Source organism: Trachurus japonicus, chromosome 23 (genome assembly GCF_045865225.1).
Source record: "Trachurus japonicus isolate A0001 chromosome 23, Traja_1.0".
NCBI lineage: Eukaryota > Metazoa > Chordata > Actinopteri > Carangiformes > Carangidae > Trachurus > Trachurus japonicus.
This window is the reverse complement of record NC_140929.1, coordinates 4,830,582-4,849,609: the sequence shown is the minus strand read 5'-3', so window position 1 is coordinate 4,849,609 and position 19,028 is coordinate 4,830,582. Positions and strand designations below refer to the sequence as shown.

Sequence of the window (19,028 nt, the reverse complement as noted above, 5' to 3'; positions counted from 1 at the left end):
GAAATGGCCGTTTGTCCGGTTTGTCGCGCCGAGTTGTCACGAGCTGCAACCCGAGTTTACCCGAGTGAGGAAAACGAATTTGATTGGTCGTTATCGAGCGGGCGGGATATTCAAAGCTTGGGGCGAGCCCGAGCTCCGTGTGTGTGTGTGTGTCTCAGACGTTTGAATGACGGATGACGGATCCAATATCAGTGGCTGGTGAATCGTGCGCAGGCTGACGTATAATCCGTGCGCCTGCATTATCCAATGCGAAAAAAAAAATACACACTTTCAGCCCGGATTTACTCAAAAATAGAATTTTGCACAAAGTTTGGCCTACATCGTCTGAAAGATGAGTTATCACATTAATTTTATGATCCAGAGTGGGCTCAAATTCAGTTTTCTTTTCTGTACACCTTTAAAGCCTGTCTTTTTATTAGCAAAAATATTTCTTTCATAAATACGTATTTTACTTTTGTCGAATCACACCCGCATACAAATGCAAGCTTTCTCGTACCTTAGAATGAGTTGTTACAAGTCGTTACAAATATACAAGGGGGGGTGGGGGGCCACACCGAACCGAGGCGGCCATGTTGCATCGCCATTTTTTTTTTACGTTGAGTGGCAGCGTGACAGTAGGTAACCATGGAAACTCAGCGGAGCTGTCGGCTCAGGGAGAAAGTTTTCCAGGTAGCGCCTGTTAAAACTGTCACCACTGTGTAGTGTGAGGAAGAACTGAGGCACTGATGTTGCATTCAAGTGCAGTCAGGCAGACGTCTGCAAACCAACCGGATGTCATTTTACTTATACACATCACCATGACAACATATTGTCACGCCTGTATTGTTTTGCCTCGTGCTGGCGGACCACTTGTTTACATAGTTCAGAGTCTGTCTGACGTCTGCCCGATTTCACGTGAATGCAACATCAAGTTCCGATATGCAACCGCACCGCTAGATGGGGGAATTCCGACACATTATAGCCTACCTTTAAATAAAACTCACTTGAACTTGACTTGGTTTTATTTGCACAATATCAAAATAACATCTATTCACTTTCAGGTTTGGTAGATGCCCACACTCATCCAGTCTGGGCCGGAGACAGGGTGCATGAATTTGCAATGAAGGTAAATGACATTTTGTTTTTTATGTAATTTAAGCCTCCTGCTGTCCTCCTGTCCTGGGTCAAGGAAGGAAGGATGAAGGGAAATAAGGAAGGAAGGAAGGAAGGACAAAGGGCAAGATGGGAGGAAAGAAGGAAGGGAAAAAGGAAGGAAAGATAGAAGGAGGGAGGGAACAGATTGGGTAAAAAAGGAAGGAAGAAGTAAGGACAAAAGGAAGGAAGGGAAAAATGATTGTGGAAAGAAGGAAGGGAAGAAAGAAAGATGGAGGGAGGGAACAGATTCGTTCAAGGAAGGAAGAAGGGAAAGAAGGAAGGAAGGGAGGGAAAAAGGATTGTGGAAAGAAGGAAGGGAAAAAGGAAGGAAAGAAAGATGGAGGGAGGGAACAGATTCATTCAAGGAAGGAAGGAGGGAAAGAAGGAAGGGAGGGATAAAGGATTGTGGAAAGAAGGAAGGAAGGGAGGGGAAAAGGATTGTGGAAAGAAGGAAGGAAAGAAAGATGGAGGAAGGGAACAGATTTGTTCAAGGGAAGAAGGAAGGAAAGAGGGAAGGAAAGAAAGATGGAGGGAAGGAACAGATTTGTTCAAGGAAGGAAGAAGAAGGAAGGGAGGGGGAAAGGATTGTGGAAAGAAGGAAGGGAAAGAAGGAAGGAAGGGAGGGAAAAAGGATTGTGGAAAGAAGTAAGGAAAGAAAGATGGAGGAAGGGAACAGATTCGTTCAAGGAAGAAGGAAGGGAAAAGGAAAGGAAAGAAAGATGGAGGGATAGGGAACAGATCAGGTCAATTGGATCAAAAGAGGAAGAAAGAAGAAGTAAGGACGAAGGGAAGGAAGGAAGGAAGGACGAAGGGAGGGAAGGAAGGAAGGAAGGAAGGAAGGAAGGGAACAGATTGACCCACAAGGACAACAGGATGGTTAAAATTGCATCTAAACCTCTGCTGACATCTCTCTCTCTCTCCGTGTGTGTGTGTGTTCTCCTCTCTGCAGCTGGCCGGAGCCTCCTACATGGACGTGCACCGCGCCGGCGGAGGGATCCACTTCACGGTGCAGCACACCCGCGCGGCCGCGGCCTCGGAGCTGCTGAGCGCGCTGAGCGGCCGCCTGGTCCGCATGCAGCGCGCCGGCACCACGCTGGTGGAGTGCAAGAGCGGCTACGGCCTGGAGCTGCACACCGAGCTCAAGATGCTGGAGGTGATCGAGGCGGCGCGGCGCTGTCTGCCCATCAACATCTCCTCCACCTACTGCGGAGCGCACGCCGTCCCCAAGTACACACCCCACAGGCCCCTACCCAAAACGGGTCCATGCCTATGTTCCCACAGCCCAATGTTCCCACAGTTCTAAGATTTTTCTCAAAATTAGGCCCCATGTTCCCACTGGACTCTCTCTACCTATCTGGACTCTATCTATCTGGCCTGTCTAGCCTCATACTCATATTTTACTAAACTTAACCAACTCTTTTCTTCATTGTCTAAACCCAACCAATGGTGGGACCAAAGGGCTGTGGGAACATAGGGCCTAATTTTCAGTGACAACAAAAGTTAGACATGTGGGAACATAAGGCTGTGGGAACATAGGAATGACGCCCCCAGAACAGCACATCAAAAAACACAAAAACCATTGTATGATAGGCTAATAGATCATTGCCCTCCTGTTGTCCTTCTGGGCAGGGCCGGGAGAAAGGTGATGGTAATTCTAGGGGCTCACAAAAAACCCCAGTAGTCTAATTTTTGTATGACTGAATTATTCTGCATAAGACCCTGACTACTAATACTCATAGTTATGCTGCATTAGCATCAAAATGTCTATGGATATTCTCATTCATCCAGGTCATCGTTCTTTTCTGGGCAAATTGAATCGTAGGCCAATGGACTTATTTGTCTGCAGATGTTTCGCCTCTTATCCAAGGGGCTTCATCAGTTCGTGTGCAACAAGTCTCACTAGTCTAGACGATAAATACAAGTCCAGTTGCCTACGATTCAATTTGCAGAGAAAATTTGCATCAAAACAAAGTAAGCTTAATAAAAAATGATAATACATAGGTAGTCTAAGAAAAAAAGTGGAAAAGTCAAGGGCCCACTTTAGTATTCTTTCAGGGGCCCCAGAATTTCTAGCAACGGCCCTGCTTCTGGGTCAAATTGACCCAATCTGTTCCATTCCTCCATCCTTCCTTCCCTTTTCCCTTCCTTCCTTCCTTCCTTAGTCCGTCCTTCTGCTTCCTTCCTTGACGTAATCTGTTCCTTCCCTCCATTTTTCTTTCCTTCCTTTGTTCCCTTCGTCCTTACTTCTTCTTCCTTCCTCTTTTGATCCAATTGACCCAATCTGTTCCCCCCCTCCATCTTTCTTTCCTTCCTTTTTCCCTTCCTTATTTCCACATTCCTTTTTCCCTTACTTCTTCCTTACTTCTTCCTTCCTTTTTGACCCAATTGACCCAATCTGTTCACTCCCTCCATCTACCTTCCTTTTTCCCTTCCTTCTTTCCTCTCATCTCTCCCTTCGTCCTTCCTGCCTTCCTTCCTTCCTTCCTTCCTTCCTTCCTTCCTTCCTTCCTTCCTTCCTTCCTTCCTCCCTTTCTTCCTTTCTTGACCCAGGAGGACAAAAAAAAGGTCAAATATAGGTACAAAAGCGATAAAGAAAAGTAATGTGTTGCTATTTTTTGTTGTTTATCAAAAAATCTAATACAATCCTCTCTTCCTCCTCCCCACTCACCTGGCGTTACGTCACCGTGACCCTCACCTTGTCTCTGTGTCTCTGTCTCCAGGGGGAAGACGGTCGCCGAGGCAACGGACGACATCCTGCACGTGCAGCTGCCGCGGCTCGGACAGCTCATGTCCGCGGGAACTCTGCGCGTGGACAACATCGACGTGTTCTGTGAACAGGGAGTGTTCGACCTCGACTCCACGCGCTCCATCCTGCAGGCCGGGAGAGAGCTGGGACTCAACATCAACTTCCACGGAGACGAGCTCCATCCCATGAACTCTGCTCAGGTATCTATCTATCTATCTATCTATCTATCTATCTATCTATCTATCTATCGTTCTATCGTTCTATCGTTCTATCGTTCTATCTATCTATCTATCTATCTATCTATCTATCTATCTATCTATCTATCTATCTATCTATCTATCTATCTATCTATCGTTCTATCTATCTATCTATCCATCCATCCATCCATCCATCCATCCATCCATCCATTTATCCATCCATCCATCCATCCATTTATCCATCCATCCATCCATTTATCCATCCATCCATCCATCCATCCATTTATCCATCCATCCATCCATCCATCCATCCATCCATCCATCCATCTATCCATCCATCCATCCATCCATCCATCCATCCGTCCATCCATTTATCCATCCATCCATCCATCCATCCATCCATCCATCCATCCATTTATCCATCCATCCATCCATCCATCCATCCATCCATTTATCCATCCATCCATCCATCCATCCATTTATCCATCCATCCATCCATCCATCCATCCATCCATCCATCCATCCATCCATCCATTTATCCATCCATCCATCCATCCATCCATCCATTTATCCATCCATCCATCCATCCATCCATCCATTTATCCATCCATCCATCCATCCATCCATCCATCCATCCATCCATCCATCCATCCATCCATCCATCCATTTATCCATCCATCCATCCATCCATCCGTCCATCCATTTATCCATCCATCAATCCATCCATCCTTCCATCCATCCATCCATCCATCCATCCATCCATCCATCCATCCATCCATCCATCCATCCATCCATCCATCCATCCATTTATCCATCCATCCATCCATCCATCCATTTATCCATCCATCCATCCATCCATCCATCCATTTATCTATCCATCCATCCATTTGTCCATCCATCCATCCAGATTTGATTTAAAGAGTTTGTGATGCTCTTTAATTATTATTTTCATTAGTAAAATAAATACAGAAGTTGGACTGTAACTAACAAATTATTTATAGCCTGTATTGATTATTAGTTTTCACATTTTTAAGATTTAAAATACACTACAGGAGTTTCTTTATTTTCTTTTATATTCAACATTTGAGGGTGAATCTGAATTGTGTGAAACATCGTATTAAGTATAATGATGTTAAAGCTGATTCTGGTGTTGATTTATCTACTATTTTTAAATCAGTTTATTAGTTATTTGGAAAAGTGAGCACAACAAAGTGTCTTTTATCGTTTATTTCATCCAAACAATTGTCTAAAATTCAAATATTTATATTCACAAAAACAGAAAAAGCAGCAAATCCTCATCCTTCAGATGTTAAAATAAAAGACTATTTGTCATTTTCCTTTGATAATTGACTTTTAAGGAGAGCAGAGTGATCATATTGTTAACCTGTGTGTGTGTGCGTGTGTGTGTGTGTGTGTGTCAGCTGGGGGCCGAGCTCGGGGCCTTGGCCATCAGTCACCTGGAGGAGGTCACAGACGAGGGGATCGTTGCCATGGCAGCGGCAAAAACAGCTGCAGTCCTCCTGCCGACGACCGCCTACATCCTCCGGTAAACTCTCTCTCTCTCTCTCACACACACACACACACACACACACACACACACACACACACTAGGGCTGGGACGATTTGCTTTTCTCCCGATCTGGTTCTGCTGCGTTTTTTTGGATGCCGATTCAATTTAAATTGCGATTCTACGATATTGCCGCGATTTTAGTCTGTATTTTTAACTCCAGTGAAACAGTTGAATGATTATGATTGTCTACAGACTATTCCAGGAACCACATTTCCCCCCAAAATACACATCACATGTAGCTAAGTCAGTTTTTAAGATTTATTCAGCAGCAATATATATGTTTACTCTCTTTTCAAAAGCCTGGACTGCATAAAAGAGGCAAAAATAAAAGAGTATAGAAAAAACAGGCTTCTGAAACCTTTCTGACAAAATGAGATATTAAATAGACTGAGGTAAACTGCTACATTTTAACATTTATCTGCACACAAATACTGTAGGAGCCTATAAATTAACATACTCCATTATAAACCTGGACTCTCTGTATGTAAAAAAGGCGAACAAATGCACATTGCACAATGTATATTAAAAAAAAAAATATTGCGATACTTATGTGAATCGATTTTTTCTTCCACCCCTAACACACACACACACACTTGTTGTGACATATCAAATCATGATAATAATCTGTGTGTGTGTGTGTTTAGGCTGCCTCAGCCTCGGGCCAGAGCGATGCTGGAGGCCGGAGTGATCGTCGCCCTCGGCAGCGACTTCAACCCCAACGCCTACTGCTGCTCCATGGTGAGTGAGACTGTCTGCCCCCCCTGCAATCTGATTGGCCACCCTGTGTGCCCCCCCCAATGGTCATTGACTTGTGGCAATGTAAAGCTCTTTACCACTGCTATGTTCACTGTAAAGAGCTATAAGCACGAACTTCTGACCAAGGCTCAACTCTGTACAGCAAACATCCCAGTGTTCTGTGTAGGAAATAAAGAAAACTGTGTAGGATTGTTATTGTTCTCAATTTGACCATTTGAGTGATGCTTGTTCTGGTTATTCTGCATATATTGACTGACTGTTACACAAAACACTGAGATGTTTGTAGGCTACAGAGCTGAGCTATAACTACTGGGTAAGATTATAAGATATTGATGTTCACTTTGAGAATTTATTGTGTTGCTTATTCTGCTAAGACTTCTAATTTACAAGATAGAGTTGATGATTGATTGGTTAAAATTTTAATATTGACAAGTGGAAAATGGAAAGGTCATAACCATCTTCCTTACAAGGTGCAAGATTCAATGTGGCCAATAAAAGCAAGATGAAGACATACTGTAAACAGTGTGTAACTGTAAAATATAAATATTCAATAGAGCGGTCAATGGCAACCTTCATTTTTGTTACTTTTGGGTGCCTCCCCCCCCCCCAGATTCACTGTTGTGCCCCCCACCAGAAAATACTCTGGACCCGCCCCTGCTGACGACCACTTGACTCTGTCTCACATCTCTCTCTCTGTCTGTGTTGTGTCCTCTCCGTCCCTCAGCCGATCGTCATGCACCTGGCCTGCGTCAACATGAAGATGTCCATGTCGGAGGCTCTGGCCGCGGCCACCATCAACGCGGCCTACGCCCTCGGCCGCTCGCACACGCACGGCTCCCTGGAGGTCGACAAGCACGGAGACCTGCTGATCCTGAATGCCACACGGTAAAAACCTGTAGTCCTGTGTCTTTATCAGGGTATCCACGGGGTCTTAAAAGTCTAAAAAAGTCTAAAATTTGAAAATTTAGGCCTTAAAATGTCTTTAATTCATTGAATTATTGTGTTCAAGTCTTAAATAATTGTAGACAGGTCTTAAATCTTCTTATGTCCATCATGGACGAGCATTTCACTCGCATTTGACCCTAAAAAAAATACATGTGCGAACCGGGAAAATAGTTTATTTTGGCATGCTCCTTGGGAAAAATGTTACGGTAGAGCCATCGCTACCGCAAATGCTCAATAAAATGCTCCTGTGACACTTCATTGTGCTTTATTATTGAATGTATTTTCAACTACAAACATGCCTAACACGCAACTTATATATTGCAATCAATTTCTAATTTTGTGACTCCGCATTTCTTTTGTACGTTTGTTATGATAGGTCTTAAATTTCATTCATAATGGTCTTAAAAAGTCTTAAATGTGAGCTGGTGAAACCTGCAGAGACTCTGTTTATGGGTCTGTGGCATCTTAATGTTTAGGATTATTATAATTGTGTTGACTTATCAAGAGGGGATGGATCATAACGATCAGTGAATGAAGAACCATGTTGAGTTAGAGATGAAAATAACCTGCAGCCTTTACAATACATTAGTTAGTTCTGTGTCCATGAAAACAAAACTAAGCTGCCATCATCTCTCACTACGTGCAGCTTCCATGTCAGAAAGAGAGAAAACTGTTTAAATATCTTATTTAATTCAACGTAGATGCTGCAGAAGCTCTGACTACTGTAAATTTAAACCTGTTGCTGCTGGTTCGGATGAACTTCACAAAACACCCAACAGAGGGCGTCGTACACCTCAAACTAAATTGAAATTGCTTTTTCTTCTATTTTTATTGCTCCGTAACCGTTTTTTTGCTAATTTTCTCTATGTCATTCTCTGTGTTTTATGTCATTTTACTGCTTAAATTTCCTTTTATTTCTTCTTTCTCTTTTAATTACTTTCATCATCTTGGTTCTCATGTGTTTGTGCAGCTGGGAGCATCTGATCTACCAGCTGGGAGGACACCAGGAGCTCATCCGCTACGTCGTCATCAAGGGCAACGTCGTCCACGACAACGACCAGACCATGGACTTATAATAACCAGAGAACATGATTCAGATCAGTGACGATATATAATCAATAATAATCATGTCGTAAACGACTGAGGCATGAATCCAGGAGAAGGTGCAGCTCAGTTTCCACAGTATTTTTCCATAGCAGTGTAATTAAAGAGCATAAAAGGGGTAATTTTTATTTTATTTATTCTAATTATATGATATTATTCCTCCTTAATAACACAACTTCAGTTTTCTTTCTGTACCCTGCAGGTTTCCAGTAATTAAGTATAATTTATTTCTCCCTTGCTCTAAAATAACCTGTAATTTGATTTTTTTCCCACTGTACCAACATTAAAATACCAGTAGAAACAAGTAAATTTGATTTATACAACAAAACACTCAGTAAGAGTCTGTATCAGGAAGTTTTTCCAGTATTTATGCTCAGCTAACCACGTGGATTTGGATTCATTTTGAGAAACCATGTTGTGTTACCGAAGTTTATCGCCTGAAACTGATCAATCAATATTATTTAACAAATCAAATGTGTTAACAAATTATCAAAAAACAACTGTTTTTTCAGATAAAAGTCGTGTTACATGTCGACTGATCAGTTTCTGTGACTCTGAACAAACACAAACACGTTTAAAGTCTTTTTAACCTCCACAGTTTTATCAGGCGACGGATTTTACACCTTTAACGTGATCAGAGATTATTCAGTTTGACCTGATGGCGGCTCTGCTTTTATCTGTGTAATCAAAGGATATCTGTGGTGAAAACACGAGTGACGAGGTCAGTGAGTGTTTATCACTAAAACAACTAAAAAAGCTCCTGTGACGAGTGCTCTCTGCTTTTTATTGATCAAGTTATTAGTACAAGAGGCTCGTTTCATCTAAATGCATCTTTACATTCGTTTATTCCACAGGCGTCACTTCAAAACCATCAATCAGTCCTTTTTAAAACATTTTTTTTTTTACATAAAAACACTCATTATAGTGCGATTAAAAAAAAACTAACTGTAATAAAAACTAGTTTCAATGCTATTCACAACATTAACTGATAAAAAAAACAAATTATAAAAGGCTGTAGTGGCACACACACACACATGCACACACAAACACACACACATGATAACTGGCTTATTCTGACTATAAACAATAGATGAGAGTAACAGATGTAACAGATGTGATTATGTAATGTACCCAGTATTAACACGGTTTGAAACGAGCGCCTCAGGCTTCGTACTTCTTCCCTGCTCGGTGGATCTGTTGGTACAGCGTCATGGAGAAAGCCATGCCCAGGAGCTGAGAGAGGAGAATATATCATTAGTATTAGTATTATTAAAGGGATAGTTCAACATTTTTGGCAAATTGGCCCATTGCCATAATCCCTATAGTCATAGCAGTAGGTTCGTTACCTTTAATTGTGCAAACTATTTTTAGAACGGCGGCGCAGAGCCGCGAGCTGCTCAGAGCTACGCTAGGGAGGCTCATGGGATTTCTTGGTTTCCCTCATCAAACTCATCAAATACACAATCCAACAACTCCACAACGCTCTGGTGGACAAGTTGTGACCTGCACATTCACCACGCTATGAGATAATAACACAACGTTACCAGACAGAGTTGTTTTCGAGGTAAATGCAGAGACTGTTGATGAAAAACTGTCCTGGTTTTGCATGAATTTACCTCTAAAACAACTCTGTCTCGTAACGTATTTGATGAGTTTGATGAGGGAAACCAAGAAATCCCATGACCCTCCGTAGCGTAGCTCTTAGCAGCTCACGGCTCCGCTCTGCCATTCTAAAAACAGCTTGCACCGGCAATTAAAGGTAACGAACCGACTGCTAAAACTACAGGGATTATGGCAATGGGCAAATTTGCCAAAATGTTGAACTATCCCTTTAACAATAATTGATCAGTTTACTGTTTCATACAGAGTTTGAATGTAAACACACAGCTGCTCACCTGTATGACCAACACACACATGGCGATGGTTCCCAGAAGGTGTTTGTTGTCGTCCAGCCACTCCTCCACCTTCTCATAGCAGCCCTGAAAAAAACGTACAAAAACAAACGTGAACCTGTGTTGTCGAGAGAAATAAAAATCTGAAATGCATCAAAACAAAAAGGTTAAACAAGTTACTTTTTAAATAGTGTGAAATTATGTCATATTTTCTTTAAGTTTCACACAAGATCTGCCCTCGATCACAAACTCACAAGACCAGATTTAAAATGTTTTTCTTTTTTTTTTAATGTCAAGAATTATGTTGTTTTGGTCTTAACGTTCATATATGTTTGTCCTTTTGTTGCGCTGTTAAAAAGCAATAAAAAGTGAATTACAAAAACAAAAGACCAGATTTAAGTCTTTAAAGACGATTTTTGTGATATAAACATCAGTTAATGCAATGAAAATATCGAAAACAAAAATACAATGTACCTTTAAATGTTAAAATGTGTCACGAATATTTAGTTTTGCTTTGTAAAATAAGACTTTAATAGCCACTTTAATCAAACAAGAGTGAACACTATTTTTATCAGGGACTATTTTCAGTGGCGGATGAACACATAAAGCAGATTTTAGAAGAACTGACACAATATTTGAATTGGTTAATCATTATTTTGGTCTTTTCATATTGAAATAAAAATAAAAACACACACATTATCAGCATGATTTATAAATTCAGGACTGACCCGTGTCCAGAAGGTGTTGGAGGCGTTTCGGCCACAGCCGGGGTAAAACTGCTGGCAGCAGTGGTCGGGAACCATGTGGTCGTGCAGCGCGGTGTACCAGTCGTTGTGGTTCATCACGCCACAGCACCGCCACTGTCCAGGGAGGAAACGGTCACTGGTTATTTCAAAATAAAGCACTTAAAGGGATACGCCAACATTTTTTTTTTATGTGTCTTGCCTCACTCCCGAGTCCATGACCAGCAGATAGACTCCATCCTTTCAACTGTGCGTGCAGTAACAAGGGAGATAGAGCCGTATCGCCCGTAATTAGCTTAGCTCAAACACTGGAAGTGTATGGGTAGTGTTAGCCTGCCTCCACCTAAAGTCATCAGAGAAACTCTTCAGCAACTCTAAACGGAAACCGGCGGGCCGATCTTCGTCTCAGAGCTGACAAAACTCTCCGGTAAGGCATCTTGAGCGGTCAAATGCCGCTAACGGGGACGAGATCGGTCAAAACGGAGGGTTCAAGCAAAGACGGTTTATTTTGGTTCAAGCTAGCTACATCGAGGGTAGGTTAGCTTCCTATTTCAAAGTAAAAGCACAAATTCTATCGTCATGGTTTTCTGTATGTAAAGGGCAACGGAGTTTTATTTTGTGAAAGTAACCGGAAGTGCGTTGGTCACAACGGCTAGCTTGAGTAGCGCCGAATTCGTCCGAACAAAACTGTAAACAGCTGGTATTTAGACAAATTAACGACACACTGCTGATCTAAACGGCTACTTTCTCACCTAAAAATGTTTGAAATGTCGATAAAGTGATATATTTACAGAGTTTAGAGCAAAAATGAAATCAGCTTCTGACTGCTGAGTTCGACTCGGGTAGGAGGCAGGCTAACACTACCTATACACTTCCTGCGTTTGAGCTAAGCTAATTACGGGCGATACGGCTCTATCTCCCTTGTTACTGCACGCACAGTCGAAAGGATGGTGTCTATCTGCTGGTCATGGACTCGGGAGTGAGGCAAGACACGAAAAAAAAAATGTTGGCGTATCCCTTTAAACAAACTTTTTTTTTTTTTTTTTTTTGTGACTACTCTGTAACTCACCTCTCCCTGGATGGTGTTCCACGCGTCCCTCAGGCCGGCGTTGTTATCCGTGTTGTACAGCACCAAACCTTCTTTCAGGTCCCGTCTGGCGTTTTCGCTCACCTTGGTTTGGACAAAAGGAGGACAGACAGGTGGATTACGTTAACATGTCGCCTCACATGTTGTTGATGAATACGAACGTTCATTTACGCAGTTTTTTTACCTTGTCTGTGTAGACGAAAAACAGGATGAGGAGGATGAGTTCGGCCAAGAGGATGATCAACAGAACGATGAAGAACTGAGGGAAGTCACATCACAGGAGGATGGAGGGTGAAATTAAAACCATGTGAAAAAAAGTCGTAAATATAAGATCCATTGTTAAAAAATACATACCAGATATTAAAGGAGAATTACGGTCATTTTTGAAGTAAGGCTCTATAGCTCTAGGTCCTTGAGTGCGACCATAGGAAAGGACCTGAGAAAAAATATGTGCAGCCCGGACCTAGCTCTCCTCCTGCTAGCTACACCGCTACATTGCAGGTAAACAGCAAAGTAATGGGGGCAGAACTTTAAAACCGTGACTTTGGCCTCTATATAAAGCTCAAAATATCTCTACACATGCTTTGCAACATCCACCAGTTCCTTACCACACCATACAACACTGACTGAGCATAAACTCCGTTAATATGAGAGAGCAGTGCTACATGTGTGTTTTTGTCACGTAGCTAGATCTGTTCATGCTAGCTTCCTGGTTAGACCTTACTAGTCGACTGTCGAGCTCGGGACTGTTTCCATATTAATGAAGACTAGTGCTCCTCATCTGTATATTCTGGTTCGAATAAACACACACGACCTTCAAATTCAAAATGTTCCTCCATCTCTTCAACATCGGATCAGGATATATTCTCCTTCTTCCACTTTCTGCACCGATGTGTTCGACAGTCGACTAGTAAGGTCTACCAAGGAAGCTAGCATGAACAGAGCTACCCACGTGACAAAAACACACATGTAGCACTTCTCTTTCATATTATTAACAGAGTTTATTCACAGTCAGTGTTGTGTGGTAAGGAACTGGTGGCTGTTGCAAAGCATGTGTAGTGATATTTTGAGCATTATATAGAGGCCAAAGTCGCGGCTTTAAAGTTATGCCCCCATTACTTCGCTGCAACGTAGCGGTGTAGCTAGCAGGAGGAGAGCTAGGTCCGGTCTGCACATATTTTTCTCGGGTCTTTTCCAATGGTCGCACTCAGGGACCTAGAGCTTCCGGGTAGAAAAGCTACACGTAATTTGAATGAGAACAGTGGTAACGAACGAGAATTTAGCTATATCATATCTTTCACGCCCTACCACGTTTAGACAAATCTGAAATGATTGAAGAAACATTACTATTTCTGTGTGTGTGTTTCGTGTTGCTATGTGTAGAAAGCATCAGTGGCTGCAGCTGACAGGGACAGCTAACAGCAGAGAGCTAACGGCGGTAACTAAGCTAACGGCGGTAGCTAAGCTAACATCAGGACATCAGCTGTTAAAACCCTCCCGTTGTCGGACACGACACAAAACTACTCCAGTTAGCTTAGTCATGTTGTAACTCAGATATCCGCTGGAGAATTTTTTTTTTTATGGATGGTTTATTGAGTCACTGAGTTATTAAAGTTAAACAGGTAGCTAACCGTTAGCCCAGCTAATCTATGATAACCATGACTAATTACAAAAATGTGCACACGTAAATAGTAATGTTTGTCCAGTCATTGGTTTTATAGACTTTACAAACATCAGATTAGTCTAAACGGCGATATAGTGACATGAAAAATTATATATATATATATATATATATTAGGGCTGTCAGAGTTAACGCGTTAATCGCGATGAGATTAATTAAAAAAATTAACGCGATTAAATTTTTTAATCGCGGCCCATTTTGTCCTCTGTCTGCTGGACTGGAGGACTGGAGTGTGGGACTTCCAGTCCAGTAGGTGGCGGTAAGCCACCTTCAAGTTGGTTGCTACACAAATATACACAGTCTAACATATATCCACAGCTCCATCCATTGATTTTTTGACGGCTTTGTTGTAAACAAATGCACGTGGCGATGTATTGATTTTTTGACGGCTTCTGTTGTCAACAAACACACATGGCCAGGCAGAGGTGTAGCAAAGTAAGGCAATTTCCACTGGATGCAATTCGTTTCAATTCTGTGTGAGTTTCATGCATCATGTGTTATGATTAGGTAGGCCTGCTAGGTCTGGTCTAAAAGTTGTTTGTCTAGAGATTATAACACTTTGGAGTGTTGAAAGTCCAAAGCGCCATATATAATATTTTTAATAGAGATTAATCGCGAGTTAACTATGGAAAAAATGCGATTAATCGCGATTAGAAAAATTAATCGTTTGACAGCCCTAATATATATATATATATATATATATATATATATATATATATATATATATATATATATATATATATAGCGAAACTCTCATCCGTCACTATTGTTCTCATGCTGGTTTTCTACCCGGAAGTAGTTGTAAACAACAAGGAGATTCGTCCTATAGAGCGTTACTTAGAAAATGACCGGAATTCTCCTTTAAATAATCAAATCAAATCAAGGGTTTTGGTGATGCATTGTGGGTAAGTTAACGTAGTCCACTCACACTCAGCAGCAGGCACTTGTTCTCCTTGATGGCGCCCAGGCAGCCCAGGAAGCCCGTCACCATGACAACGGTGCCGAGGGTGATGATGAGGTTGGCGGCGGAGAGCGACGGGAAGGAGGGCGACAGCGTGGCGAAGCTGCCCTGAGACACCGACAGCCACACGCCGACACCCAGCAGCCCGCAGCCGCCCAGCTGAGACACACACACACACACACACACACAGGAAACTCACTCACTTCCTGTCCATCTAATGATAACGAATTCAGACCTTTAATTCATGTGTGTGTGTGTGTGTGTGTGTGTGTGTGTGTGTTTGTACTGATGTCACGGCTGATTCACGGTGACATCAAAAGAACATTTCCTGACAACAAATGAACCTTTTGTAAAAATTGAACTTGAAAATGTAACTCATTTGTTTTATGGTTGTTCATATTGGAAAGAACTTAAAATTGAGAATTGAAATTTCACTCATTATCTACTCACCCTCATGTGGACTAAGGGCTGGGAGAAGTTTCAGAGTCCTCCGTGGCTTCTCTGAGTTACAGGGGGTCTCGGCGTAGCAGTGCATGTCCATATAACGGTTGCAAATGGATACCAACTGTCTTCGTAACGAAAAGACACACCAAAAAACATCCAGCTCGTCTGTAATGTCCCTCTTGTATTGAAGCCCCGAAATGCGAGATTTGCGCGGACCAAGAAGAGGAGCTTCTGCTACAAAACAAGCTTGAAATATAGACTTATTTAATTTTTTTCGGAACAATTTCTCATGTTGGGGCTTCAATACAAGACGGACATTACATACGAGCTATGTGGAGGTATTTGGATGTTTTTTGGTGTGTCTTTTTGTGGTATCCATTTGCAACCGTTATATGGACATGCACTGCTACGCCGAGACCCCCTGTAACTCAGAGAAGCCACGGAGGACTCTGAAACTTCTCCCAGCCCTTAGTTGACATGAGGGTGAGTAGAAATTAGAATTTTGGGTGAACTATCCCTTTAATTTGTTTTCTCTTTTGCTTAACTTTTGTTATACTGTCTACGTACGGTATGTAACTTTACTGTACTGTTACTGTTGTACGGAAACGTGAGCTGGAATGACTGAACTGTTTGTTTTTGCTACAACTTTCAATAAAGTTGAAAAAAAAAGAACATTTCCTGACTCTTATGTGTGTGTGTATGTGTGTGTGTGTGTGTGTGTGTGTGTGTGTGTGTGTGTGTGTGTGTGTGTGTGGAGGAGTTACCCAGAAGAGCAGGTTGAAGAGGAAGAGCATGTATTTCACGCAACAGATGCAGCCGCGAGCCATGATTGAATCGACCGGCACTGCAAAAAATAAAAATATTATTAAAATAAAGACTATATTCAAGAGATGAGGTCACTTACATAGTCTTCAAAATGTTTTGTTTTCATCTGTAGTCAGTCCAACTTCAGCTTCAGGAAGGAATAAATTAAACTAGTGACAGATTTTAGGACCAACATGAACTTTTATGGTATTAAATTGTTGTCATATGTCATAATAATTGGACAGGATTCAGAGAAAAACATCAATTTGTATCAGTGAACAAACACACTTTGTTCTCCGTTACGTCACATTAACTGTAAACAGTCATAATCACGAGCAGTTTGACTCACCACGTCAACAAACAGGAGAAGGGAGAAGCTCTAGTGGTGTCCCTGTCACACAAAAAGGTACAAGTCTTTACACAGCACTGTACATGTACATCTATCAATGACAGTTATGCTTTAAGTTCACAGACAAAACCAGATGAAGACACTTTAATGGAGATCAATCAGCATTTTATAACATTTTCAAGTATTTCTCAATGTAAGTTTGGTTTTGATGGACATGACTGTGTCCTCCTTGGTCCACACAGGACAATAAACTGATATGTAGAACAGAAGAACAGGCCACAAAAGTGTACATTTTTTACAAATAATCCGTTGTATAGCCTATTTTATTCATTAATTGCTAGATTTATAATATAAATTGGGGAAATGTCTGTCTTTATTCTCCAGTAAACTCAACTAAGATCTTCAGATTGCCGTTTTGTCTGACTAACAGTCCAAAACCAGATAAGAAATACTGTTGACTAAGTAACTTCCTGGTGACTGACTACAATCCCAAAGATCCTAAAAAAAACTAGAGGTCAAAGAAAAGCATTTAAAAAGATAATTATGAAAAAATAAAACAATTACACATGTTCATGTTTTATACATTAGACTCTAATTTCAGCTTTTGCCTCACTGCATCATTTACTAATCCAGGTCTCAATATCATAACGTTGGACATTAAATTGCAAAATTCTAACAATAGGAATCAATTGAAATCCATAATTACATCATATTTTACCTCTAACTGCTCCTGCTTTTAACTACACTTATGTATTCAAGTTATGCTTATGTGTGTTTGTTATGTCTGAATATTTATGTATGTCTCAATTGTTTGTCTTCTGTCTTTATATGTTCTGTGTTTCATCTCGGCTATATTGTAAATGAGGTTGCTCCTCAATATATCTCCGAGTTTAAATAAAGGTTATGAAATGAAATGAAATGAAATGAAGAACACAACATATTAGTTTATATTTCACCAATCCACTATCAACTTGGCTGTTTCATTTCATGTTCAACGTGCTGTAGCCATTCTTTTCTTGCTTTTTTACACTACTTGTACAATAAAATGCTAAAGGCAGTCCAAGAAAACAGTGATATATTTTTAATTAAAAGGTTAATAACTAACCTATTTAACGTCTTTGATGGATTATTTGATTAGTTAATGTCCAAATAAAGCTGGAGAATCAATTAAGAACACAACATATTAGTTTATATTTCATCAATCTACTATTACCACTATCTACTTGGCTGTTTTATTTCATGTTCAACGTGCTGTAGCCATTCTTTTCTTGCTTTTACACCACTTGTACAATAAAATGCTAAAGGCAGTCCAAGAAAACAGTGATAGGCCTATATTTTTAATTAAAAGTGTAATAACTAACCTATTTAACGTCTTTGATGGATTATTTGATTAGTTAATGTCCAAATAAAGCTAAATAGTTTCCTAATAAAACAGTGTTTAGTAGCTTCTGTAGCTCTGGCGTGACGTCACTGCTCCGAACTTCAATCTGCGGTTTTTAACGAAAGTTTCCGATTAAACTGAACAAACATACGCACGCGCCCGTTAGCCAAACTAGCTAATTTAACCGTTTTCGTGCTGATAAAACTCTTAAATGTTTAAATACTCGACGATAAGTTGCTTTTTTTTTGCTCGCTTGGGCCGTGATTGTTTTCATGTCCATGCCCTGGGAGAGAGAGATGAGACAGACAGAAAGACAAGAGGAGAGGAGAGAGGGGGGGAAAGCTAAAGGGAAAACAAACGTTACAGTTTCAGTTTCCTACCGTTAGCTACGAACTTGAACTCATCTTCGCGTCGAGATTCAGCCGCAGAAAGTTGCGCTGCTTCAGGTGGAAAAAGACAAAACACAAACCAAAAAAAAGAAGTAAAAGTCCGCTTTGAAGTTTCGTCGATGGCCGGAGAGCAGGAGGAGCAGGAGCAGCAGGAGGAGGAGGGAGAGAGAGCAGGAGGAGGAGCCGGAGAGGAGGCGTGGCCGTCGGCTGTGCAAAGAGGGACCAGCCGGACGATGACCCCGGTTCTACACAACCACATGTTGCTCGGTTGTGCCCGGTCCCTGAACGCACCACCAGGGCACTGGATTTACATGTTATGTTTTTTTTGTCCATTATATGTGCACTGTTCACTGCTGCGTTCAAATACACAGCAATATTACATTACAATATCTAACAGTAATATTCTCATAGGGTTCCTACACATTAGACATTTCAAAATTTCATACTTTTTTCCAGAATCTAAAAGTTCCAGAAACTAAAAATTCAAATAATTTGTGACATTTGACTAATGAGATGTGTATCATGTAAATAAATGATGCAATTAATCACTTGTTTTCATTATTCTGAGTTTATATGCCAGTGTTTTTCAACCTTGGGGTCAGGACCCCATGTGGAGTCGCCTAGAATTCAAATGGGGTCGCCTGAAATGTCTATTTTTTAAACCAATTATTATTATTTTTGAAATTATGATTAAAAACACCACACACAATCTTAAACAACTGTATTCTATACTTTCACTTTCTCAAATATAAATCGAGTTCAAATAAAATGCAGCATATAAAATTATCTGAGCTGGCGTACCTTGATTGACAGCCGCAATATCACAAGATCGTGGGGGCTGCCAG

General features: G+C 41.1%; 2 protein-coding genes across 2 annotated transcripts in view; one reads left to right on the top strand and one right to left on the bottom strand.

Moving 5' to 3' along the window:
* The window catches only part of amdhd1 (amidohydrolase domain containing 1), an 11,038-nt gene extending 2,051 nt beyond the window's left edge, over positions 1–8,987 (top strand). The window contains exons 3-9 of the mRNA XM_085769986.1: positions 1,041–1,105; positions 2,084–2,361; positions 3,855–4,080; positions 5,499–5,623; positions 6,292–6,385; positions 7,128–7,288; positions 8,319–8,987. Coding sequence (XP_085626112.1) covers positions 1,041–1,105; positions 2,084–2,361; positions 3,855–4,080; positions 5,499–5,623; positions 6,292–6,385; positions 7,128–7,288; positions 8,319–8,424 — 1,055 coding nt within the window. The 3' untranslated portion in view covers positions 8,425–8,987. The remainder of the gene's footprint in view (positions 1–1,040; positions 1,106–2,083; positions 2,362–3,854; positions 4,081–5,498; positions 5,624–6,291; positions 6,386–7,127; positions 7,289–8,318) is intronic.
* A 230-nt stretch (positions 8,988–9,217) lies between these two features.
* On the bottom strand, positions 9,218–16,099 carry LOC146962378 (tetraspanin-9). Its single transcript, XM_085769988.1, has 7 exons — positions 16,025–16,099; positions 14,784–14,975; positions 12,359–12,433; positions 12,157–12,258; positions 11,073–11,204; positions 10,348–10,431; positions 9,218–9,685 (listed from the first exon to the last, which is right to left on the bottom strand). The coding sequence occupies exons 1-7, from the start codon at positions 16,085–16,087 to the stop codon at positions 9,614–9,616; spliced, it is 720 nt and encodes a 239-aa protein (XP_085626114.1). The 5' UTR covers positions 16,088–16,099; the 3' UTR covers positions 9,218–9,613.
* Positions 16,100–19,028: the final 2,929 nt, after the last annotated feature.

Coding starts and splice junctions, on each gene's coding strand:
- LOC146962378 (XM_085769988.1), bottom strand. CDS start 16,087: ATGGCTCGCGGCTGCATCTGTTGCGTGAAATACATGCTCTTCCTCTTC. Junction 11,205..12,156: donor GGAACACCATCCAGGGAGAG/GTGAGTTACAGA, acceptor CTCCCTGGACAG/TGGCGGTGCTGTGGCGTGAT. Junction 10,432..11,072: donor CCAACACCTTCTGGACACGG/GTCAGTCCTGAA, acceptor CGTTTTTTTCAG/GGCTGCTATGAGAAGGTGGA.